General features: G+C 40.3%; 2 protein-coding genes across 4 annotated transcripts in view; one reads left to right on the top strand and one right to left on the bottom strand.

Annotated features, from left to right (window-relative positions):
- The window catches only part of LOC117611906 (protein O-mannosyl-transferase TMTC1-like), a 156,958-nt gene that overhangs the window by 27,663 nt on the left and 102,301 nt on the right, over positions 1-26,994 (bottom strand). For all 3 annotated transcript variants that reach the window (XR_013062933.1, XR_013062932.1, XM_034340361.2), the window contains exons 7-10: positions 16,176-16,365; positions 3,179-3,300; positions 2,834-2,998; positions 1,493-1,606 (exon numbers count right to left, since the gene is read on the bottom strand). Coding sequence is in view for 1 of the 3 variants with exons in the window: in XM_034340361.2 (XP_034196252.1) it covers positions 1,493-1,606; positions 2,834-2,998; positions 3,179-3,300; positions 16,176-16,365 (591 nt within the window). In the remaining 2 variants the exon portion in view is untranslated. The remainder of the gene's footprint in view (positions 1-1,492; positions 1,607-2,833; positions 2,999-3,178; positions 3,301-16,175; positions 16,366-26,994) is intronic.
- Positions 395-14,282, top strand: LOC117611905 (uncharacterized). The gene is made up of 4 exons (XM_034340357.2): positions 395-718; positions 3,983-4,545; positions 4,894-13,563; positions 13,683-14,282. The coding sequence occupies exons 2-4, from the start codon at positions 4,243-4,245 to the stop codon at positions 13,869-13,871; spliced, it is 9,162 nt and encodes a 3,053-aa protein (XP_034196248.2). The 5' UTR covers positions 395-718; positions 3,983-4,242; the 3' UTR covers positions 13,872-14,282.

Here is a 26,994-nt window from a genome sequence, read left to right as displayed (position 1 = left end):
CAACGTTCGAATTGTATTCATTTCCCAAGGCTACAATTACAAAATACGGTGACGTAAACGAAAGTCCAAACCACGTTCGAATCCAAAAATATTGCAAGGTTATCATCACTCAATAATAAAACCTCCTTAAAATCACAATTTCTCGAACGACTTAACACGTCTCGGGTTATTCACATGGCACAGACAAAACAACGCGTTAACGAATTTACTCAAAATCGTGAATCAAATTTTCCACCCAGATGAAACTTCGAAGTACAGTTGAAATATGACCCGGGCTGATGGCAAAAAAACAAAACAGAAATATAAAAAAAAAATAAACACACGAAGTGGTGGCCTTGTTCGAAGGAAAAAGAGCGAGGGAACGGTTCATTGAAGCATCGACTTCAAAAGGATTCGCGTGAACGGGGAAGTGGAATTTTCATTATCGGAATACCAGTCGCTGTCAGTAAACCTCTTACACCGCTTTGATAAACGCGCTCCTTGCAGGGCGTAGTCATCCCTCCAGCTAAAAAGAACACCAAAGGCAACAACGAAAGAAAAAACGAAACCGTTGGTACGCGACACTCGTACGATTACTTCGAGGAATAACTCTGTTGAAGAAATAACGATTCTCTACGAATTAATCGTAACGAGAGGCAATTAAGGTGGTTCGAAGTTCTTGTAAGATCAGTTACGAAACACGGCAGGGGATCGACCGATTGAATCGTGAAAAGTATCGGTGAGTATATCAGTTTATGCAAGCTTCCATCTGTTTCCTCAAATGATCAGAAGTTAAATTAATTCATCCGAGACAAGTTCAAAGCTAGAAGCATTTTTGTGAAGCATTTTTTGTGCGAGTGTTTGTAAAGATAGTATTCGTATCTTTTCTCCATAAACACCCAGCCTGTGTTCTTAAGATTGCATTACCACGGAAGAAAGTTATTTCTTCATGTACAGTTAATCATGTCTGTTTGCCTATCTCTTTAACCTGTTTTCTCTCTTGACATTCTTCGGTAAACATTTGTCTCACTGTGTCAATATCTTTATTTTTCTCCAGCTATTTATTTTTTCAGTATTTGACTTTGCGCGATGTATCCTAGAGAAAGTAAGTGCTCGAGATAGAAGAAAGTGGCGCCATTTGATTTCCAAACCCTTAATTTCTTCATTCAATTTTTCCACTTTTGACGATTGAAAATGTCCCAACTAAAATTCCCGAATTCTCTCTAAACTTCCGGAAGAAGGAGAAAAAAAAAAAAAAAATGTATAAGCCTTCATTCCTGTTGGTGAAACTTCTTTCAAGCTCCCTACACAATTTCACCCCCCACTTGCCAGAACGTATCCCAGCCCTTTCAGGTGAAATCTCTTGAATCCGGTGAAAGCGTGTCTCTATTTGCTGGCAGCGTTTTCGAAAGCTTCTACATGAACTGCGTCGCCGCTAAGAGGCCGGTGACGTCGTATTTCCGGTGCTTTCGAGCGGAATGCGCAACATCGACGTGTACAGAGGGTTACTTACCAAAGGGCCAGCTGGTAATGCAGGATCGCACGGTTCGGTTGCGACATGTCCCTGAGGAAGTTGGCGAAGTTGTAATGCATCTTGGCGTTGTGGGGAAGAGACCGTAGACCAGCTCTGCAACAACAACGTGTTAAGGTCAGATCAGACGTCCCGATTTTTCTTTCGTCACCAACGTTTATCCATCCTGTTGGTCACATTCGAAGCGAATCGCTTCCGCGCGACTTTAGCTGGTTTATACACGTGTACGTAGGTGCAAGCGCCAGTCTGGCGCTATGCCAGCCGCGTTGTTCCACTGGTGGCAGAAAAGCCTGACGTAAATCTTCGTCGAATTACTTTGCGATTCGACGAATTTAGAACCCACCCTCCCATGAATACCACTGCACGAACTAACCGAGAGGAAACTTCTAGCGACAATTTATCCAATTTTTTTTTTAATATCGATGATTTATCGAAGGATCAGAGATAAGCAGGGAAGAATTGTAGAGTAACGTTAATGCAGAATAAATTGACCTGAATTAAGAGGGATGATTTTGCAAGAAGAGAACTTTGGAATAGAATGTTTAGAGAAAAGGGAAGTTGGATCTTTGAACAAGAATTCAGATTGAAAGATCCAAAGGAAGAAATTCTAGAAGAGAACAGACTCGAAGTACAGAATTTGAAACGACAGTTATTTGAATAAAAAAGTGTAGAAATAAAGGAAGTTTCTACCAAAGGGAATTAATTTTAGATTTTGACTAATGTATTTGTCGAAGCAAGATTCAACTTGCTTTTCGCAAAATCAAGATTTTTTAAAATGAGAGCTATATGGAATGTTAGAATGCTGCGATTTCTTAAAAAATTTATTGCAAAAAGCGTCGACACGCTTCCAGACGAATTTCTAAGGAACGAAAGGTTCATGAATTTTTCACGCGTCCCAAGAAACACGGTCGCGCTCCGAAATCTTCTATCACGGCGAAAATTCTGGATCCGTGAATTCGAAAAGATGAAATTTGTGCAAGCGCCACTTTCAATTGTAAATAAAGGAAGGCGACGTTGCGAGTTCCTTTACATCATCTTCACCGACGGGTACACGAAAGTGCGCGTCTGTTTCCTCAACGTGATTCGTTCTATTATCGACGCGATCGTTATCGGACTAATGTTATGACAGCCTCGGTGCACGATGAAAAATAAACGATTTGCGTTTGAACGGGTGCAAAGTTTACTCGTAATTAAAACGAAGACGTCAATGCCTTTCTTAAGATGCGTTTGACAGGTTGAAATGTGTAAAGAGACAGATTGCATCTCTAATTATATTAATTACTAACAGCTGGATGATCGATTCGAATATAGCGTTTCACTAACCTGAGCAAAGTTTCTCTTGAAGTCCAATCTCGGTTTCTAAGAACCGTTCTGTAACATCCTAACAGCAGAAGTAGAACTATCCCCGTTGTGATCAGACTTCTTCTTCGGGGAATAGCCGTCCAGCTGATTTGCATCCCGTACACGACTAGTAGAATCCATCCGACACTGTAAGATTATTAGTTCTTCATTTTTTATCGATGTTTATTAATATATGACAAAATATGAATAACAACCGTGTTCGGTAGAAGTCTGATTAGCAAGTTTTCGCAGCGTTTATTCTCCTAGGATCCGACGGTCTTCTTTGACTTTTAAAATTACAAAGGGTGAGGATAAATTACTAGTTACCTGGGCATGTAGAGCACTCGTTCCGCGACGACGAATCCAACGGTAATAAAAAGATTGGATGCGGGCAGGAACGGGAGTACCAGGAACATCCAACCAAGGAGAAGAGGCGGGTGCCTCTGTTGCTGAAAATGAAATGCAGGTTGTTGCGTTAAATGCGATGAAAAGAGTTTCACCTTAGAATGAAACTGTTCCCAGTTCCCGCACAATGTTGCGTTTCCCCTCTATCCGTATGCTAAATATATAATACTTTCCTCTTACAAAGATCGCAACGTTTCCTCTTACGTTTCGTTTCGTTTCTGCTTCAACTTGTTTCAACGAAAGTTGAAAAACTGTGTCGTGGATCGAGATATTTCAAAGAATTATAAACGCATGGCAAACGTTTTCGAATATAAATATGAGGAAACCAGCAATCACTGATGGTACAGACAACATAATAAATTAATGTAGCAATGAAGGAAAAATTTAGGACGAATACTGACCCAGCGATTCAATCCACCTCTTTCCTTCCTACAATATTAATTGGGATTTTTTCTCGTACCTTTTGTTCTCCCATTATTTCGAATTTCGAGTTTTACACGTAACCAGACTGCTATGTTTCTCTGTCAAAATTAATTATAAATAACATTGACTCCGAATGGTAAATTTTATGAAAATTCATTATTAACCCTTTGGCATACATAGCTATCTACCCGGCGAGTAACCTCCATTATCGCACGGAACAATAATAATAATAATTTAATTAACGCCATACACGCTAAGTACGGTAAAATTATCATAAATTATTAAAACTACGTTTAATTGCAGAACCTTAATGACTTATGATTTATGATCAACGAAGAGACGTTTGCAAAAATTGCAATTCATCTTGAAAGTGTCATCTAAAGTACATGATGTTCCGAAAGTGATTCCCGGAAATAGAAGCGGAACAACGGGAACGAATTGGTCGAGCTGGAACAACAATTGCGCACGTTTCACGTGCAGACTGTTTTTACAATTGCTGCAAACAGTATATATAATCGACGAATCAGCTAAAAACGATAACAGTGTCCAATGATACGGCGAAGATGAAGATACCAACGATACTTTTATCACTTTTCTTCTGCTGTGTTGCCGTCTCGTCGGAGATTCAGCAGCAAAAGAAATCGAATGGGCAAACAGAGAAACGGGTGGGCGTTGAAACGACAGTGAAACGGTCACACGTCACCGATGTAGAAGCTGCTTCGAGAAATGTTCAAACGAAACGTTCTTTGGAGGTTGGACAGCAGAAATCACGAAGCAAAGAGGCTGGATTAAGCTTTCAGGAAACGGGATCAGCGCAAAAGACTTCGAGCGGAACTGATTGGGGAGGGTTGCTTCCTGACGCAGAGGTATGTTTGGATAGATCAAAGATGATCAAAGATTCGTCGACGTTGCACAAGGAATTTAAAGCACCTACACTCGTTTTATTTCACTTTAGATGTAACGAAATCATTGTGTTGATTAATACATTCTAGATACATTGAATAAATCATGCGATACTTTCATTTTATTCAACAACAAGTCATTATATTTCGATCTTCGACAGTTTTTAATATTACAAATAATTTTCAAAAGAGTTTTAATCTAGCTGACAATACAACGTTATATATTTTTATTTATTGTCATTTTAATTCCTATTAAAATTTATCTATGATATTATTCGAATGATTATGAAAACATTTGCAACCAAAACGCAGGAAAAGGACAGGAAGAAGCAAAGTGAAGTGTCTCCGATAATAGCATGGCTGGGAAATCTAAGAGCGTCAAAATCTAACGAGCAAATATCATTGCATCGAGGACCCTATTGGGATTCCTTCACGTCAGAGGACGCGAAATACACGAGATTAGACCAAGCAGAGAAACTTGGCGACAAACCAATCAACGATAATTGGTACATGTACCTGATACCAGAGAGTTCAGAAGATTATTCAGAATCATTGGCTCCAGGCAGAAGTGCGATAATTCAAAGCCAGCAACGAAATGGACAATGGATTAGTAGTGGAACAAACTTACGCTGGAAGGAAGGACCTGAGTGGTCGAATCGCGGGAAGAAAATTAAAAATGAAGATGCCAGTGCCCGTTGGAGGGTGCAAAAATTGCCTACGTCGCAATGGAACACTGACTGGAAGAAAGAAAATTTAAAAGAAATAAAAGGAAACGAGGGATCAAGGATAGATTGGAAACGAGAAAGGAACTCACAGTGGAAGAACAGTGGATTGGATGTAAAAAATTGGAAAATCAATGAGGATAATTCGAAAAAGAGCGAAGGGAGTAGTAGAAGTTTGGAAGGTTTACGAAGTAAAAGTGAAAAATCATTGGATTCTTCAGACGATAGAAAAGCTAACGAAGAAGGGGAGAGGATAAATAAATATTTAAAACACAAAACTTTGTTTGATTCCGATCCACTTCTCTTGCTGGATGAATTGGAGCATGGTTCAAAATACAAACACAAGGGCACTGGACGGTATGATACAATGCTACACGGTCATAAAGCTCATGATAAAATGTACGAGAGCAATCGATATATAGGTAATAGAAGAGGTAGTGAAAAAGTAGATGAATTGCCAGAAATGTTAAAACTTAAGGGCTGGAGAGAAGAAGACGAAAAAATGAAGGCAGAGAGGGAACATAGTTCCAAAAAGATACAGTTGGAGAAACCATCAAAAGAAACAAGCGATGACAGAATAAAAACTTTATGGAGTACTAGGCAATCTGATAAAATACAGGGAAAAAATGATGAGAAACATCGAATTCTAGTTATTAATAAGAAGATCCCTGACGAAAAGTTAAAGTCGCATGAACTAAAATCGTGGAAGTCGAAAATTCTGGCAGGCGAACAGAGAAACCAATATAGTCAACGTGGTGAAGACAAAACAATATCTTCTGAAGAAAAGAAATCAGAAAAAGATGAATCAGGAGGAGCAAGGAGTCACATGTGGAAGAGTAACATGGAACAAAAGGTCCCCCAGAGAAATAGAGAAAGTAAAGAAAAAGAAGAGAACAATTTGCAAAAAGAAAAAATTGCAGCAGGAAAGTCAGGAATAGAAGATTTGGGCAAACAGGAACATGGACCAAGAGGTTGGAAGATGTACAAGCCTCTGAAGGATTCAAAAGAGAAAATATCCACAGGAGATGGTTTCGAGGTAAGAAAATGGAGTGCAGAAATTCCAGACGAAAACAGACATTGGAAACAGAATCTACGACAACAGGTATTGAAAACAGAAGATGCGGGATGGTGGAAACCAAGCAGTGACCACTGGAATAATAAGGGCCTTAAAACAGCCAGTCCAGAACAACAGATGCTGGGCCTACAGAACATAGAAAGGAACAACCATATAATGGAAGTATCTCAAAATAAGGAACTAGAAGAAGACAGCAGGAAAAAAAATGAAGAAGAAGAGAACATCAAAACAGGAAGATGGGAATCTGAAAAAATCGAAAAGCAAACCACAGAAATAGTAAACTATGGGCTAAAAGAATCTGACAAAGAGAAACCGGAAATGAAGGATTTACTTCTTAAAAAATCAAAGTCAGAAACGGCTGAAAAAAAGAAAATTCAAGAGCAAAGGGAAGAGAAGAGTCCGGAAGAAAAGAAAACTAAGAAGCTTGAGATTCATAAGCCTGAAGATCAGGGATGGAACCAGAAAGAAAAGTCAGAACAGTCTGAGAAGAAGGAGGTTCATGTTGAAAGTGAGAATAAGGGTTTGCGAAAGATAGAATTGAAGGAAATTGAGGTAGAGAAGCCTCAAGGACAGGGATGGACCATGATAGGAAAGCCAGAAGAGACCGAGAAGAAGGAGGTTCAAATTGAACGTGAGAAGCAGGGTTTGGGAGAGAAAGAAGTGAAGGTTGAAAAGCCTCAAGAACTGGGATGGGCCATGATAGAAAAACCAGAAGAGATTGAGAAGAAGGAGGTTCAAGTTGAAAGTAAGAAAAAGGGTTTGGGAGAGATAGCAATAAAGGAGATTGAGGTTGCGAAGCCTCAAGGACAAGGATGGGCCATGATAGATAAGCCAGAAGAGACCGAAAAGATAGAGGTTACAGTTCAAAGTGAGAAGCAGGGTTTGGGAGAAATAGAATTGAAGGAGATTCAGGTTGAGAAACCTCAAGAACTGGGATGGGCCATGCAAAAAAAGCCAGAAGAGTCAAAGAAGAAGGAGGTTGAAGTTGAAAATGAGAAGCAGGGTTTGGGAGAGAAAGAAGTGAAGGTTCAAAAACCTCAAGAACAGGAATGGACCATCATAGGAAAGCCAGAAGCGTTAAAGAAGAAGGAGGTTCAAGTTGAAGGTGAGAAGCAGGGATTGGGAGATAAGGAAGTGAAAGTTGAAAAGCCTCAAGAACAGGGATGGGCCATGATAGGAAAGTCAAAAGCGTTAGAGAAGAAGGATGATCAAGTTGAAGGTGAGAAGCAGGGTTTGGGAGATAAGGAACTGAAAGTTGAAAAGCCTCAAGAACAGGGTTGGGCTAGGATAGTAAAGCCAGAACAGTCAGAGAAGAAGGAGGTTGAAGTTGAAAGTGATAGGAAGGGTTTGGGAGAGATAGAATTGCAGGAGATTGAGCTTGATATGCCTCAAGAACAGGGATGGGCCATTATAGAAAAGCCAGAAGAGTCAAAGAAGAAGGAGGCTCAAGTTGAAGGTGAAAAGCAAGGTTTGGGAGAGAAAGAAGTGAAGGTTCAAAAACCTCAAAAACAGGAATGGGCCATGATAGGAAAGCCAGAAGCGTTAGAGAAGAAGGATGATCAAGTTGAAGGTGAGAAACAGGGTTTGGGAGATAAGGATGTGAAAGTTGAAAAGCCTCAAGAACAGGGATGGGCCATTATAGAAAAGCCAGAAAAGTCAAAGAAGGAGGAGGCTCAAGTTGAAGGTGAAAAGCAAGGTTTGGGAGAGAAAGAAGTGAAGGTTCAAAAACCTCAAAAACAGGAATGGGCCATGATAGGAAAGCCAGAAGCGTTAGAGAAGAAAGATGATCAAGTTGAAGGTGAGAAGCAGGGTTTGGGAGATAAGGAAGTGAAAGTTGCAAAGCCTCAAGAACAGGGATGGGCCATTATAGAAAAGCCAGAGGAGATCGAAAAGAAGGAGGTTCAAGTTGAAGGTGAAAGGCAAGGTTTGGGAGAGAAAGAAGTGAAGGTTCGAAAACCTCAAGAACAGGAATGGGCCATGATAGGAAAGCCAGAAGCGTTAGAGAAGAAGGAGGTTCAAGTTAAAGGTGAGAAGCAGGGTTTGGGAGATAAGGAAGTGAAAGTTGCAAAGCCTCAAGAACAGGGATGGGCCATTATAGAAAAGCCAGAGGAGATCGAAAAGAAGGAGGTTCAAGTTGAAGGTGAAAGGCAAGGTTTGGGAGAGAAAGAAGTGAAGGTTCGAAAACCTCAAGAACAGGAATGGGCCATGATAGGAAAGCCAGAAGCGTTAGAGAAGAAAGAGGTTCAAGTTAAAGGTGAGAAGCAGGGTTTGGGAGATAAGGAAGTGAACGTTGAAAAGCCTCAAGAACAGGGTTGGGCTAGGATAGTAAAGCCAGAACAGTCAGAGAAGAAGGAGGTTGAAGTTGAAAGTGATAGGAAGGGTTTGGGAGAGATAGAATTGAAGGAGATTGAGCTTGATATGCCTCAAGAACAGAGATGGGCCATGATAGAAAAGCCAGAAGAGACCGAGGAGATGAAGGTTACAGTTGAAAGTGGGAAGCAGGGTTTGGGAGAAAGAGAATTGAAGGAGATTCAGGTTGAGAAACCTCAGGAACAGGATTGGGCCATGATAGAAAAGCCGGAGCAGACCGGGAAGAAGGAGATTCAAGTTGAAAGTGAGAAGCAGGGTTTGGGAGAGAATGAAGTGAAGGTTGAAAAGCCTCAAGAACAGGGATGGGCCATTATAGAAAAACCAAAAGAGACCGAGAAGAAGGAGGTTCAAGTTGAAGGTGATAAGCAAGGTTTGGGAGGGAAAGAAGTGAAGGTTCAAAAACCTCAAGAACAGGAATGGGCCATGATAGGAAAGCCAGAAGCGTTAGAGAAGAAGGAGGTTCAAGTTGAAGGTGAGAAGCAGGGTTTGGGAAATAAGGAAGTGAACGTTGAAAAGCCTCAAGAACAGGGATGGGCTAGGATAGAAAAGCCAGAAGAGTCAGAGAAGAAAGAGGTTGAAGTTGAAAGTGATAGGAAGGGCTTGGGAGAAATAGAATTGACGGAGATTGAGCTTGAGAAACCTCAAGAACAGGGGTGGCCCATGATCGGAAAGCCAGAAGAGTCAGAGAAGACGGAGCTGGAAGTTCAAAGTGATTGGAAGGGTTTGGGAGAGATAGAATTGAAGAAGATTGAGCTTGGTAAGCCTCAAGAACAGAGATGGGCCATGATAGAAAAGCCAGAAGAGACCGAGAAGATGAAGGTTACAGTTGAAAGTGGAAAGCAGGCTTTGGGAGAAATAGAATTGAAGGAGATTCAGGTTGAGAAGCCTCAGGAGCAGGGATGGGACAAGAAAGAAAAGCCAGCAGAGTCAGAGAAGAAGGAGGTTCAAGTTGAAAGTGAGAGGAATGGTTTGGGAGAGATAGAATCGAAGGAGATTGGGGTTGAGAAGTCTCAAGAACGGGAATGGATAGAGGAGGATGTAGATGCTGGGAAAGGAAAGTTGCTCAATTCTGTAAAGAAAGAACTTAAAGTTGAAGGGCTAGAAAAGAATTTAATGGAGGAAGGCGTCAAAATGAAAGGTTTGAAGTCTAACCAATCTAAGAAACAGAGCATAGAAATTGGAGAAGTTGGATTAGGAGATTCAAAAGAAGTGAAAATGGAAGCCAAAGATGTTGAAATTAACAAAAGTATATCTAAGGATTCTGAAAAAGTAATGCTTGAACCAGAAGATCTGAAAGGAGGTAAAACGGTGCGATGGGAAGAGCAAGGACTTGAAGCAGGAATTCCAAAAGAAACTAACCCTGGAACAGAGAGCTTATTGTGGAGTCCAGAGAGAGGTTTTCTGTGGTCAAGCAATCCACACACTACAGAAGCTGTTCCTGACGGTCTAGACGAGAAGAACCTGCCACGAGAAGATTCGGAAAAAAAAGAATCTGGGCCATCGGTTTTGGAAGCACTCAATCCATGGGAGCCTAGTGACATTAAACGTAACGAGGAACTTCAGTTACCCGAGAGTAATATGTGGAGGAGAAAAGGTTGGGCAGATATTAATATTCCTGCACAGAAAGATGATAAAGAGTCTACGTTATTAGGCAAGGAAGATAAAAATGATCAGTCTTTGACAAACAACAAACTCCTCCAAAAGAAACCTATTAAAATTGCATGGCCTGAGACTAGCAATGAAAGGAGCAGCAAATCCAAAGAAACTGGATCTTCCATTGAGAACACATATCTTAAAGCATCAGGTGATTTACAAAAGAGCGATCTGTCGGCAAAAAAAGTCATTGCAAAAAAAGAATCAAATGAAGACATTGCAATCTCTAAAGAAAGCGGTTTAATTTTAAAAAATAGCAAAGAAGGAGAGAAACTTTCAAAACAATCTGAAAATAATGGTGAAATATGGAGAAAATTAAATAAAAATGATCTGACTTCTGATAATGGTTTAATTAAACCTGCAAATGTGAAAACCATTACATTAGAACAAAACATGAACAAGGATGAAACCATGGTACCTGATAAGAATATGGGACAAGCTGGAAGCTTGTCAACCATCGGCAGCATTCTAACAGGAAGTCCTAGTTCTTCCCAAAGAAGCGACGTATCGTCTGATACATCTGTTGAAGCGAACATGAAACTAGGAGACGCAAACAAAGCGATTCGTTGGAGAGGAGGTAATACAGCCAAAGCACAGTCAGCTGAGAACGTGAATAACGATGGCACGGCTGCAGCAATTACAAATGACGCGTCCACAGGTGCTGATAATCAAGATAAAATCGAGGTTTCCGATTTACACCCGGATTTGAGTAAATCACGCGAAGCTACTCATCAGATGGTTCCACATTCTGCAAAAAATAACCAGCATCCTTTAAAAATACCCAGAGAAGAAAGTGAAATTGAAATTTTAAAACCTTTTGAAGAAAATAAACAAAGAATTGTTGCTGAAGATAAGTCCGGTATCGAGAGATTATTAGATACGGGTGTAAAACAGGATAGTCTTAAAAAGAAGACGAAAGAAGAGACTTCAGCAACTGATTTAATATCAAATCAAGGTAAAACTCTGTTAACAGCGAGCAAGTCTGAAGGAGATATCGTAGAATCTGAGAAAGTAGAGGAAGGAACACGAGAAACTGAAAAAGTTGCACACGAGAAAGATGAGAATTACAAGATTCTCGAGGATCAAAATAGAAAGAACACTGAAAAGACCATGGAAACTGGGACGAATGAAATTGGGCAAGTTTCTTCCAAGAAGAAAGCGGAAGAAACTAAGGAAATAACGCATGGTTTAAACGAAAAAGGTAACTGGAAACAAGGTACTACTGAATTAAGTGTTAACAAGGTTGATAATAAAGTCGATCTGATTGAAAATCAGGATAAAGATTCGAGGAAGATGAACATGTGGAAACAGCTTTCACTTGCGCAAGATGTAAGTAGCAAATCAGAAGAAGAGATTACTTCAAAATCCAGTGAAACGATAAAACAAGGTTCAAAAATAGCCTCTTCAAAGGAATGGATGATTACAGATAAAAAATTACAAACTTCCAAGGAGAGACAAGTAACTAAATCAATAGAACGTAATGACAACGCCTCTAAGGAGCGCGGTGCGTCATCAGTTGTAATTAATCAAGTAGCTAAAGAAGAATCGCAGGTTGAGAAAACAAGCGAGCAAAACGTAGCTGAAGATCATCTGTCTAAACAGAGGAATTCCAAAGTGATTAGTAATTTGTCATCCGAGAAAAAGGGAAGAGAGGACAAGGTAGAAGAAGAAGTGTCTCCTACCTCGAAAGTGAGCAACGTCGAGTTAAAATCAGCTTCTTCAACGAAGGACAGCGTTACTGAATTACCTAAGGGGGGTAATATTCGAGTAATTAAGGACGGACTCAGACCCGAAGAATCTGACACGCACGTTTGGAAGCAACAAAAAGACGAGAAGGAAGTTTCTCCGAATGAAAGTGAATCGATTAAACGTCTTTGGGATACGAAGAAGGCGTCTCGAGGGGATGTTAAATCCGCCGAGGGTAATAATGTCAGCGAAGAGAAGGAACAGTCATCGTTGGCATCGCACGCGTTAATACCAGGGAAAAACGAACCTTGGTCGCCCGTTTTAGGTGTCAAAAGTTTGGAGGAGAATGATAAATCGTCGTGGAACAAATTGAACTTACCCGGGGATTCGCGCGAAACAAAATTGAACGCGAATGGAATGGCGGCGAGCAATTTGCGAATATCCGCGGGGAAGCAATTAATCGAAGACAACAAACAGGAAGTGCCTTCAATTATCAGCTCTCCGGCTGCTTTGAATACCAAAACAACTGGTAAAGCACGCCCTCCAGTCGCGAATGAGGATTCAATTGTACGATATTTGAACGAAGTTGTCGGAGCAACGCATACTAATGAATTTGAATCTCCAAGAATCGAAGGAACGATTAGAAAGGGAAAACTTGGCAATTGGGCACCAATACCTCTCAAAAAGCAGCAATCAGGAATGATTAGCGATAAGAAAGACATAGAAATTGAAAAAGAGGAAACGAAAGCGTCTTCAAAGAGTGAGGATATAATTAAGGACGACAAAGTTAAGAATTGGGCACCTATACCTCTGACAAAGCAACCTTCTTTAAACTGGAACAACAAAGAGGACATAGAAATCGAAAAACAGGAAACAAAGGGGTCTTCGAAGGGCGAAGGGATAATTAGAAACGATCAAGTTAAGAAATGGCCACCTAACCCACTCAAAAAGCAACCTTCTATAAACTGGAACAATAAAGGGGACGTAGAACTCGAGAAACTGGGAATAAAGGAGCCTTTGAAGAACGAAGAGATAATTAGAAACGATCAGATTAAAAAGTGGACGCCTAAACCGCTCGCAAAGCCAGTTTCTGTAAAAGATACTAGCATTCTTAATGTTCCAATGGCTCAGAAATCTGAAAAACAGATTTCCAAGGAAGAGGATCAGAAGTTGGTCAACGATGAACTCAGCGACGAGGATTGGAACACTGGAATCGTGGATAAACTACACCCAGCTTCGAGGAACTTTGCGAAACCACTCAGAAAGGATGTGAATAAAAATGAATGGCCTGAATCTTGGGAGTCTCTTAAGTCCGGATCTAACAAATCTTTGGAAAATGATAGCTGGACTGAAACGGTGCACAGGATGATTAGGTCCCTTCTATGGATTATACGATCCTGGAGAATTGAGAAGACTGTTTCAGATGAGTCTGATACAAAAACGTCAAATGCTGAGATCATTAAGGAGACTTCTAAGGTAAGTTCCAAGGAACTGATTTCCCTAATTTTCATTTAAATATAAAATTAACAAATTTTGCAAATAGAGTTTTCCCATTGGTGGTACGTAATGGATTGTTCTTTTCTTTTTTTATTCAGGAGTCAGATACAACTAATTTGGATGTCTACGTGGTGAAATGGGGTCAAAAGGGACCCGTCAAAGTTGCAGCCGTGAACAACATGAAACCTTCCATCATAAACAAATTATTATTGCCGAGGAAATCGTACGAGGAAATTCGTGAATCGTATAAAAAGAATGCAATCAAAAATATTCCTGTAGCAGCATAAGATAATTATCGAGTTTGCAATTAAATTTGCAACCTTCCTATCACAAAATTATCGTAAAAGAATATTGAATTTGTTCATTTTTAATAAGATTTGCGAAGTTACTTATCAGCTAAATACTTAAATAATCGTGTTATTTGATATTTTTAATACTTAATCTTATAATATTATAAATTATTCAATTAAGATGTATGTCTATCATAAAGATAGACATTATCATCGGATTTATTTAATCTTGTTAGTTTCTTGTTAATTCAACTGACGTGTAAACACGAAAACACATATATTCCCTTGTAATCATTCAACATTCTTCATTCGTTAATTAAATAATGTATCATAATGTTTCTAGCCACGACAGTGAAATTACTACCTTCCTGTGTTATAAATACTGTACTGTAAATATAAATGTATTTCGTTAATAAAAATTATCTTTAATTTGATGAAATACATCTGTCCATTTTTATCTGTGATATGAATTATTTCCTGTATTTCTGTCCAATGAAAGTTATTACTTTTCCCAGGATATAGAAATAATTATATTATTTGTTGCTCCGAACAATTTTTAAAAAAGTGTCTTCCCACTAAATTACCCTCGATTTTCAGAAGCAGAGCGAATAAATAAGCTCGAAAGAAAAAGAACAGGCGATTAAACGATTACGGGGCAGGAAATGAGCAAATGCGAGGCTGATTGTTGTTCAAAGACGTGTTTGGCGCGAATCAATTTCGGATCAGCAGTTTTGTGACTGGTGACTGTATGCATTTCCTGTTTCTATGGGCTCCATTGGACGAACGGGATAATTACTGTCTGGCATATTTGCATATCTTCGTACAGAATCACCATAAACCGATAAACGTATTAGTTTAGTGGAAAATATAAACAAACGTCTTTTTAGTAGATGATCGATCGTCATTTTGCTATTTGACGCGATGCACTTTTCATTTTACTTCACCAACGAAAATTGAAATACCTATTTTTCATTAATTTCAAATTTGTTCAGCAAACACGAACCACGTTTAACGATAAAACTGTTCTCGTTTCACTATATTGCAGCAAGATTACACACGAGTACCTAAACGAACCAACTTGCGTCCATTCCATTTCTCACAAATACCGCGTTGAACTCTGGAAATAATACAACTTGGAAAGTTGAATTCACATAGAACGAAACGTGACGTTTACCCAGACACCTTACTACAAGTGGTGCAACAAACTCTAAAACTTTCATCGATTTTTCGATCAACTCTCAAAGAATATTCGTCCATTCTGCCGCACCGTTTAACCCACCGACGGTTCTCCGGGTTCTTTCTTCTTAGCGCGAAAGTGTGTCAAAGATGTGCGCTGAATACGGACAATACAGCATCGAGAACAATGCCGAGGGGCGTTATTACTGAAACGTCCCTCAAATCGGATGTTAGGCGCAAAGATTACGACGGGAAAGCGGACTAGAACGGCCTCGTTCTCAAAGAAGATATCCGTTCCTTGCCGGTTCCATCAACGTGCACCGCGGCCACCACTCTCTTTCGACGGCAAGAAGGGTTGGCTAAGGGTGAGCAAAGGGGTGAGACGACGTTAAAACCACAGATATGGCCTCCTTCGAGAAAAGTGGCCACCGAGTTCGTACACGTTCAACCTTAAAGAGGACATTACGGTAAACGCTCAGCTGCGTCGCTGACGGATGACCCGAAAAACAGAAAGGTCCGAGGGTTGCCATCCCTCTGCCGTCGCTTGACTCGCGTCGCAAAACTTTCTTTATGGCTTTCCAGGCTGGTACAACTTCATCAGAAGCGGTTCGCTACGCCCGCGGGGATCAGAAGCAACACGGAACTTTGCGGTTCGTTACACCCCGCACTTGTGACCCGAAACGTTTAGCCACGAAATGACTTCTCCTCGATGATAATTTATTCGGTTATTTCATTTTTCTTTTTTGTACATCTTTTTTAATATATTAGAGTTTGAAAAGAATGAATAAATTTCGCAATAATATAATGAATCTAATCAAAAACGTTTATCAAGAGTTGTTGCAAGGATTGTTTTCATATTACGTAACACGCATATCCGTCTCATTCGGTTTGTAATTTCCTGTCGTTGTAATTAAAAGTTAACGTTTGGTAGGCGGGTACGTGACACGGGAACGCGTTCTTTCTGAATAAAACTGGTAATTTATGGATACACGTCCACGACACAGCGATCCAACTTTTTGCTGGTGCCAGCCGTTTTTGCCAGCCACGCGATAATGGCCAGCCGTGCAATTTGCATAAACCTTTCGCGAACGAGAAATTTCGTTTGTCATTCGTGTGAAAACTCACCTCGAAATCCGTGAAGGCTTTGTACGTGAGAATTAGACAGCCACCGAAGAACAGACAGGTGGCCAAATTTCTGGTGTCGGCCAAAGAGGCGACCAGAGGAACGGATCCCATTTGCCAGTCGTGTGACAACGTCGCTGGACACAGCAGCAACCAGCAATTCAAAGCCGCAAGGTAACAGAACGTCAATAATCTGGAACAAAAAAAAATTGAAACGCTTATTAGCGATGGGTGATGTAGAGGGTGGACTGTGTAAATAAGAATACCTAAAAATTTGTGGTATTATGGAATTTGTAAAAATGCTTCGTGAGATAAGAATATCTTGTATCAGAAAAATTTACGTTGCGCAATTTTTGCGAAATAATCGTATTTTACCAGCGTGCTTGTCGATGCTATGCTCCTGGCACGTAAAGCTTATTACCATCCAAAAGCGTCAATCATGTGTCACAGAAGTGCTCGGTCGAACGTGTCAAATCCAGATGCGTCGAGGCTTGTTAAATAACAAATTTCACCTTGTGTTTTTTTCGATCAATGTGATCACGAAAATACTGCATGTTTTATGAGATCAGACAGTTGACGTTAAATTACGGGCTACGTCAATTATAAAAAATGGCCAAGTAATTTCTCAACGTTACGCATGGTCTATTAATTACACCAAATTTAAGCATTACATTATTACGTGAAATGATATACTAAATGTGCAAGTCGTCGTTTAAACGTCAACGCAAATAAACACTTTGTACTTCGTTTAATCAACTGAGCGAGTTGTTTTCGATGAGGATTCCGTGTCAAACATATTATATCACGATTACCGTAATTGATTTCAAACGATATTTTAAATCAATTATTATCAGCACTTTGATCACTCGAAATTTATACTATTTCGTTTACTAAAAGCACTCTAGTTAGATTTTCTAAAAAAAAAAAAAATTTAATCTTGGAGTCAATTGAAGCCCCTTTCTTTTCCCTCTTTTTCCAGGCGTCATCACGTTCTCCTCGTCATTTTTTCCCTCTTATTTTTCCCGCGAAAATTGGTCGACGATACTTCGAGCGGGAACGGCGTGTTCACGCGGCTGGTATTGTTCGAGCAGAGGGGGTGATGGTGAAGAGGTCGAACGACGCCGGCTGAAGAGGCACCCTCCAATGCTGACGTGGGGCTTCCATTTTCCTGCTATCAGCATCTACCGATATAATCACCGATATAATGCCTGGCCGTTCTATGGCAAGCATCTCAGCCATCTTCGAGGAGGATGGCCCCGTGTATCGTCGCGCCTACGAGCGGCTTACTCGGCAGCTCCATTGTTTGCCGCATAAGCGGAGAGGCACACAACAAGACCGGCATAACCCGCTATTAAATATTCACACCGTTCCGCAGTGAGTGTTAATCCTGCTGCCGTATGATCCTTCCTAATTGTCGTCGGCGCCGGTATGTGGCGTGCGTGGTGTTTCGGAGCTTCTAGAAATTGTATACAGCGACGTACGAATGATGGTACAAACGCAAATGAAGTAACCCCTATTGCAAATTTAAATGAAAAACGTAGACGTTCAACACGAAGCTTTGCTTTCGACTAATTAACCTGAAATATTAATCAAGACCATGTTTCCATCGCGAAACAATTTGAAAAAATTCGACACACTGTTTCGAAATGGGGCCGGGTAGTTAAACATTTCTTCATTTAACGCGTTCCCTTTTGAATAACGAGCTTCGCGTGTGTTCCTCTCGTAACAATTTCGTATAATAAATCAAGTAATGCGCGCATTTCATTTGGCTTTATGACTGACTACGTTGCATCAAAATTCTGAGGAACATAATTATCTGCGTTAACGAAGAACCGACGGACAGAATGAAATAGGAAGAGAGAGAGAGAAAGAGAGACGACGACGACGGGACAACTGAAAAATATAAATATAACAAGCGCAAAGTGGCATTGTTTCACTTCTAGTTTTACCTCCTAGCGTACGTAAAGAGCAATGCGAAACATTCCTCGTTTTCATCACATACTACCTACCGTTGGTTCAACAATAGAGCACCGCCGGATTTGTTTTAAAAGAGCCTTACTCTGGATTATTAACACCCTACAGCCGAGTGCTTCGCGTTGCTTTTCATTGAAAGGGAAATAGTCGTGGCACAGAAACGCACGCTACCTACCGCTCATCATTTTTGCATCGCAAGCACAATGCCAGACTTAATTAAACGCGTTATGCCGTTACGAGTACACTTAACTACGATAATTCCTTGTGATTACGATTCGAGCTGCGTTCACACGCACAGAGACAAGAGGGTAATTTATTCTCAGCGATGTTGTCGTATAATTTATAATCCCGGCCCCAAAGCTGAATCGCCGCTTCGTCGTTTCTCTTAATAAGCTGAAAATGTGTCCATCGACGTCCATTCTTTTCTTCGTATCGGTACCATCAAATTTTCCTATGCGTCGTTTAAAAAACTATGATACTCCATGGGAGACAAGTTCGTCCCCGGAGCGTCATAGGTTTTTCTCTGAAAATGCTGATCATCGCGTTGGTTGCGGTTGAAAGTCCGAGACCACCTCTCGGAACGAGTTGCCGCACAGAAACGACTGTACGCAGCAGTGCCATTATGTGCATAGAGAAGGTGACGGGTTCAGAGGGCGAAGGATATGGGATAAGGTAGACGGGATAGATACGTGGTAATCCCGAACTGCATTGCGGTATACTCCACTTCTCACTGAGTAAAGATGACCTTCCGACTCAGCTTCCGTCATGGTAAACTGATCCGAGCATCCCCGGGTACAATGTGTCTTGTGTTTGCCCTTTCGTGACTGGATTTCCCGACACGAAGCCCCTTGATTTCCAGTGTTCCATATTCCAGTTAATCCCTCCGCTGAATCCTCTTGTTTCAAGATTCAACGATACAGTGATACGCTTCATCCTCTTAGACACCATTGAAACTTCAACACCGAGCAGAACCGATACGTGATTTATCGAACGCTGTTACGTTCGTTTATTCCTGGACGGAATATAAAACTGTAACATTCAAGACGTTCAACTGGATCTTGTTAGCTTCGGCGAAGGATAAAGTTAGATGGACGTTGTTAAAATTAACTTTCGAACGTCTCTTGGTACAGACGTTTCTCTTACAACATTTACACCGATATCAAGCGGAATTTCTGTCGAAGATGAAATGGAATATGTAAATGTAATTTATTAATCGCGTTTTGAAATACGTATCCCAATTGCAGACTGTTATACAGTGAGAGGCAAACCTCGATTGAAATTGGACTAAATAATTTGAGCTTTTTCGAGAAGCTATACAAATTAATTCACAAACATATGTATTTTCATCGTTTTAAAAAATTACAATTTGTTGAAATCGTGAAAAAAATAGTGAATGGTAATTCTTCAACTTCTTTATGTGAGTCTATAATGAAAATTTAAAATATGTCTTTCGTAGATTCAGATAAGTTATGTGTATGGTAAAAATTTCATCGAGATCAGTCAAGTAATTAAAATTTCGGAAATTTTAAGTTATTTAGTTCAATTTTAACCGAGGTATTCTATTTTGAACAGTGTCTATTCACTTTTGCCTCTCACTGTATACGAAAAAATTATTTGTAACATGAGTATTTGATTTTGTACTAAATTGTAGAATGTTTCTTCATAAATTAAAAGCGGAATATTTCTGTTATTTGTATGATATTCGATTTAAGAGCAACTTATATTTTACTCCAGTTCGGTTGTAATGCTTTAACAATGCGGTCATTCTTGAAATATTTCGTTTCTAAGCTCATATCAAACCGCAATGCTATATATTACCAACAATGGCACGGAAACAGGTTACGTATAGAGCAACAACGCGAGCAAGGATTTAGAAGGAACACGACTGTTTACACTGGTTAAAGAATTTTCGACACAAACATCGCATGCAGCCGGGGAAAATACCGCCGGATTATTTTCTTCCGGCAAAGATTAATATTTAAAGGCTTCCAACATGGAAACGCTCCAGAGCTGCGTTACCCGTTCCCCAAAATCCTTGTGTCTACACTTCGAAAGTGTTCTGGCACGTTTCGCGTTTCAGAATTTCATTTTACGTTCTGCTCTGTCCTTGTGTAAGGAAATGAAAAATAAATTAACGAAATAGCTCGATTGATCGATGGTATTTGCATCTCTTAAATTAATTCAACAATTTAACCAGCTTCGAGATTATTATAGCATCAGAAAGTTAGTCATGCGAACTACATATTTCATAACACACGTTTATTAAAAATGGAATGAATAGTTTGATAGAAATTTCATATATTTATGAACATCCCTTCGTATTGTACATTTTCCTTTTCTAAAATTTCCCTGCTGCACATATCAGAGACATAAAAGAACTTTTAATTAAAAACAAAATTATTCGCACATTTTTGAAATTTCATTTCACTACCATAATATTAAAAGTCAGAATAATATAAACTGTAAACAAAAAATTGCAAATTAGATGATTCATAAACGTAACAGTAGCGGACGTCTAATGAGTTAATTAATGCTGATTGATGTTCCTTAAAAAGAAAAGAAACAAATTTTAAAAAACCTGGAATCAGACGGAAGAATCGCAAGAAACAATAACAATAATATATTCCATTCAATGGTTGACGTTCATTTTTCTGTCGTATCATTTTTCTCGGCACACTTTTATTTTGCTGACATGATTAATGGCTGTGGCCAGCTTAAGAAGCGTACACTCGAGATGTAGGAAGAAAAGCTGACCCGAAACGTCAAAATAATAATTCGACGCATACATCAACCGCTCACGGCACGTACTGTTACGCGAAAGAGCTCGGTGAACGTTTTTCCACCGAGGGGTGGACGATTTTACAATTCCAGTCTGACGTATATACGGGAACGGACCGCGATTTTTGCAAATACGTATATAAACCAACCGGATATTGCCGCGAACGCACGACGAATACCCGGGGATTTATAGGCTTTTACTCGTTATTTGGAACGGATGCATATTGTTGCACTCGTTTCGCGCGTCCTATGAATCAAACGCGCGAAAAATAGCGAACAGACGACAGGACGGTGCAAACGTATCGTTAGGGGATCCGCCCGGAGAAATTGATTTATCGAGCATGGATGTCTTAACTTTGACGAGGGTGCGGGGAAAAGTTGAGAAAGTTAGCACGGTTGACCTTTGAACAAATTGGGTAAATTGATATCATCGAAACTAAACGGGGGGAAAAAAATATTTTCATCGACAACGAAACATGCTATCTTCGTCATATTTCTATATTAAAATATTCCACGGGTTTTCGCACATTTATTTCGTAAAATTAAAAGCTAGCGGAAAATTTACACCTCCCCGGATGAAATGAAGTTATAATTTAAATTCCTGCAATACCTAGCCGGGTACGATTTGCATTTTCCAACAAATATTTCAACGTCTGCTAGCGAACGTAAAACGGAGGATAAAAAAAAAAAAGAAGAATAAATAGAAGGTACGCGACACGTGTCTCTAGAATTTAATTTACCCGGCACTTGAATTGCACCACCGGTGAAGATTTCATTTGATAAAGTATTTCTTCCGCGTGACTGCGAAAAAATTAAATTCTCTAACGACCCTTAAAGTCAGCATTCAATGAAAACATGTATGTATGACCGTATTAGAACATCAAATCATTTTATAGAAATCTATTATTCGTAGATTTCTTATAATTTCCAAGGAACGATGAGCAATAGAAAGTTTCTGAATGAAGTGAATTTATTAAAAATTCGGCCGAAGAAATAAAATTAAAGTTCCATAGTTTCCGTGATGCGTTGAAATTGGTTCGGTAACTGGCCGGCCCAACGAGAAATTGTTAATCCACTTTAGCTGGACCATTATACGTAAAGACAGGGCTACTAAAAGCTTGCGAAACTTTTGCTATTCAGGCGCACAATGGCCGATACAGCATGCAAACTTCACGTTCACGCAAAACAAAAGAACACCCTGAACAACCTGGACTGATATTTACCCATCAGCCGCGTTTTACGCTTCCTGTGTGTGACATTTCATCTTTTTTTATTCTCTTTTTTTAAAGAACTTAGCTACGTTTCGTTCTCTATCTTTATGGCAGTTAAACTCGATTGCCATTCAGGGAATAAGAGTACGTTCCATGGAGCTATAGTGAGGCTCTAACAGGTAGCTTTATATTGCAGATTCCTTTGAAATTCGAATACAAATCGTCGAACGGGACACGTACGCGTATTACGAACGTATATTTCGACATTTACGATCGCGAAATTTGAACGATGAGCTCTGTCATCCAACCGAGACACATATCGCTATGTTACGAGACTTTATCACCCGGGATATTAGTATTCAAACAGTTGTACCATTTCGTACCTTTTGTACATTCTCGGAAGAATTTGTTCAACGTTTAACGGATTATAGTAAAGCATCACGGATAACAGACGAATCGTTGGGAAATATTAGTTTTAGCGAAGGTAGAGAATAATATTCTTGAGAATCGTGGAGAAGTTCTGCTTGGAATACGAATATCAGCTCGTTCGGTGCAACGATTTCCTCGCAATATGCTATCCAGGATTTCCTGAAATTTTATGCACTATGATAGCGTATAAGAAGGGAATTTAATTTCGAACGGTATACTAGATTTAAATTTCAGGATCTTCCGAGTCCCTGTTTCGCTACTTTGAATCGTCACATCTTAGTGTTATTATTATTATTATTATATCCTACGACGATTATAAATGATAGATGGAGTTAACAGGCGTTTTCGAACAGGAAACTCCGAAAAGAGCCCGTGGCTAAAGAGCTAATTGACGCAATAAACTTCGAGTCATCGTCTCGGCCGCTGTTCCATCGTTCGCGTCTAAAAGCTTTGATCGTCGTCGAAAAGCATGCTTTTGAATTCGTACGAAAGCAATTTCCCTGAAATCGTCGGAGGCGCGAGATAGTGTCGAGATCGATTCGTTCAACGTGTTTCTAAGCAGCCGCTAGACGATTTGGAAGTAAGATTAATCGTGCGCATAATATATTGTGTTGCCGGCCGGCGGACACGCAAACGATAGTCATTTTTCAGTGAGAAATTAGTCACGTACGTGTTTCGATACAATCTATTCCTCTCGTTTCTTTTTCTTTTCTTCCTCTTTGTTCCGTCCGTTTCAACGATGACGAGACGACTCGTGCAAGTAGCTCGAGCAGATTCAAACGCGTTTCGTTCGTTTAGATGGAAAAAGGTTAATGAAATTCTCGCCGAAAAAGAAAAAAGAAGGTAGCGCAAGAAAGTAAAGGCGAAATACTTTTATTCGCGATACCACGGAGATGGCGCGGCCTCGCGCGAAGAAGTATCGTGAAAAATTTCCGAAAGGAAAGAGGGATTTTTATCTTTATGTGCGCTCCAAAGCTCGACCGGATGATCTCGCTTCGCGGATGAATGGAAATAGATGAACAAAGAAGCTAAGTGCAGCTACAAAGTGTCTCTTATAACGGGGCATTTCTTTTACGAGATTTTCCTGGAACCGTTAAGAAACTGATCTTATCTGCGACCTAGTCCTCTGTCTTTAAAGGGATTTTTAAAATAGATTGCTTTGTAACTGGAGGATTTCTTACAAATTCTCCAGATTTAACACGTTCATTTGATACATCACTGTAAGACTATTGTAATCAATGAGAAAGATCATCGACGAATCTACAATTATCCGATACGATTAGTCAGAAGGGATTGATTGATTTCCACTGATTTAGGTCAGTCTGTAGCCCAACGTTCATTAAATTCAATTACATGCTTCGTTGCTCAAAGGACTATCAGATTCGCACAGTTCACGGACACTTTGAGCAATGCTTCGAATGGTGAAAAAGACAGGAGGACTGTTTGGAAGGGGTTAAGGTATAACTAAATTGAAAACTGGCAAAAGGTTGTTGTGTAAGGGTGGTAGGAAGTAGGTGGACGGGAAACGAGACGGGGTCACGAGAAGAGTGACGCGACGGGAAGAGGTCCCTGTAATGCAGGTTTATTGGCAATTAATCTTGTAGACCGGATGTGCCCGCTTCGCCGGCCACGATACACTTCCGTCTCGTCGGGCTACCGGTAAACCGAGCAGAGATGTATTGCACCGGTGCACGGAATCAAACGTATACGCGGCCCTGTTGGCCGCCTCTCATCGTCGATCCTTTGACTCGTTCTGTCGATACCGATCCCTCTGTACAGCCACGAAAGCGTCTTTGTCTCGGCACGTAACCATTATCGAACGACATCGCCGATATTCTCTTGGTACCCATCAATATGATCGAACGAGTCGCAAGGTTGAAAAGCAATCGAGCTCGATGCATTAGGGAAATACGACAGGAAAGAAGATTGTACTCGGTAAATGTTATCGACGTCACGAATTCGGTAGAGCAGTGTTATTTCTACGAATGGTTTTGCCTGCTTACGCTACGTCGACTTCGTGAAGAGACTTAAAACGTCTACTGAAAGGAAAACTGTTGGTTTGACATCGAGGGAAGAGCTAAATGTTTGTTTGCATTCGAGAAACGAGGACACTCGTTTGAAAAATTATTAGAATACACGGGTGAAGTTCCTTTTAGCAGCACCTTTCAATTGACTTTAAAATCATTAGGCAAACTTCTCATGCATAATAGGGTCACGTGGGTAAGTCACGTGGCGCGGAAATTCTTGGTTCATGAAAAATTGCCACCATCTTACTCTTCCAGACAATAACAACGAGATTTTAAATTCATCTAATCAATCACATCAGTTCACCGTCGTGATTTATGTGGACAGTTCATTTACGGTGTTTGTGAGTGCATTTTTTCGGCCGCCATCTCATTTGCTTTCTCAATCACAACTATACGAACCAATATCATCTCGCATCTTTATTCTGTAGAATCAACAAAAAGTTTGTTCTCAAAAATACAATTTCCGCGCCTCCACGTTAATGTTTTTCTGATTTACAACTCATGAGAAGTTTGCCTGGTAATTTTTGAGTCATTTGAAGGGGGGTGCTAAAAGGAATTCTTATCGAATACGCAAGGAATATTGTAGCGATGTTGTATTATTAACAATTTGTATAAGGAAAATGATTCTCTCTAATTACTTGTACGTCGACCTGATTTCATGCGCCAGAAATTAGCAGCAACATTCGTGTCTCCCAGACGATAGCCAGCGGAATCAACATCATCGTTCCCCTTTAACGAACGATTCTGTCGTAGAGGTGAAAAGAGAAATGGATCGAAGCCAAGAGTGGCGTACAGAGGTGTTGCTTGCAACTCGACGTCGAACCACCCTGCCACCCACCCCTTCTTACTTTCTCTGTATCGCGCAACATGCCTGCCATCAACCCCTTTTGCACTTCGAGAGCAGAGAGTTTGCTTCGTTCGTCGTTAATGACCGCGTTCGTATTAATTTGACCCTCCCTCCCGTCGCTTTTAATTGAACGTGCACGCGAGCATCGAGTCTCCTCCGCGACGCGAAGAGAAGAATAATTACTGGCGAGCCGAGGGACGATAAACGTCTGCCTTGCTTAGACTCAAGATCCTTGGAACAAATGTTGAAAAACGATCCATTGCACCCTCGCGACAACCGGAAACGTCTCGTATTTTTCTTTGTTGGGTGTCAATTTAATTCCGAGAACAATTAGATCTTCTTATAAAAGGATCAACTGTTTCATTTATTGTGAATGATAGAAAAAACTAGGAACCCTAAAATAACTGAGTAAATAATTTTAATCATCTGCACTCGAAAATTAGACGTCTTCGTTAATATAATATTTTACGTAAAGTGATATGTCTTCTATGATGGGAAACAATTACAAATGTTCACTTGGGATGCTTTAAAGCAACGTTTAATTGGAACGCTTGCCTTTTGCCAATTAAACGTTCGAAAGGATGATAAGCGATTTACATGGCACAATAGATGCGAGAGGATCATCCACGTTATATTTACCGATGGCCATTGAATGCTCTCGATACACTATCGGCTATCCAATACGGCTCGAATAGTGTATATCCGGCTTCGATAATATTTCCGAAATTGTATTTGGAAATTTAGCAGAATAGCTTGGTCGATTAGTTGCGAACGAATTGGTTTATCCACCTCGTACTACGTCACTATATCAATTAACGAACTGTTCGATTAAAGAAATTCTGACAATTATCATCGAGATACATTTATTGCAACAATCATCTTGCGAAATCCCATTCCTTCGAGGCGTTAGAGAAGATGTCAGAAATAGAAAGCTGGCTGGAGGAATACAAAGTGAAAGAGGGTAGGAGGCGAGAGGATTAGTGGGTGGTTTTCTCTACGCAGATAATTTGCGACTCGCAATCCCGACTCAACAATCTAGCCGGATTGCTAAGGCGGTAGCAATGGTCTTAGTTTCGTAGTAATTTACTCGACTTCCCCAGGACTTCAGAACACTCTCAGAAAGGCGGAGAATTGATTGATCGTAGACGAAGTATCGCGTTATTCGATTTCAGCTGAAGGTGATAGGTATTACCTCACTGTGCTCGCAGCGGTTAGAGAAGGTCTGTTCGAAATCAACGATATCGTCGTACAAGAGTCACAGGACATTCAGGAAACGTGATTCACTTACGATGCCATCCCTTTACTTTGCTCACTGCTCATAGCGTACCGTGTCTGGTGTCGTGTTGTAATGAATGCAAGACGATGCAACCAAATATTCAGGTTCGGTATGAGACCGCTTTGTAAGGAATTCGTTGTCCGGGGTTGTCAACGACGACCCCTGCGGTATCCGCGCGATCCGGATGAGATCCTGTTCCAGTCATGGTACCCGTAGACGAGGCGAGCAAGAGGATCGACTTACTTTTGAATGTCTTATCTAAGGTAGATATCGATTTGTT

Source organism: Osmia lignaria, chromosome 10 (assembly GCF_051020975.1).
Source record: "Osmia lignaria lignaria isolate PbOS001 chromosome 10, iyOsmLign1, whole genome shotgun sequence".
Lineage (NCBI taxonomy): Eukaryota > Metazoa > Arthropoda > Insecta > Hymenoptera > Megachilidae > Osmia > Osmia lignaria.
This window is presented reverse-complemented; position numbering and strand designations above follow the sequence as displayed.

Coding starts and splice junctions, on each gene's coding strand:
- LOC117611905 (XM_034340357.2), top strand. CDS start 4,243: ATGAAGATACCAACGATACTTTTATCACTTTTCTTCTGCTGTGTTGCC. Junction 4,546..4,893: donor GGTTGCTTCCTGACGCAGAG/GTATGTTTGGAT, acceptor ACCAAAACGCAG/GAAAAGGACAGGAAGAAGCA. Junction 13,564..13,682: donor TCATTAAGGAGACTTCTAAG/GTAAGTTCCAAG, acceptor TTTTTTATTCAG/GAGTCAGATACAACTAATTT.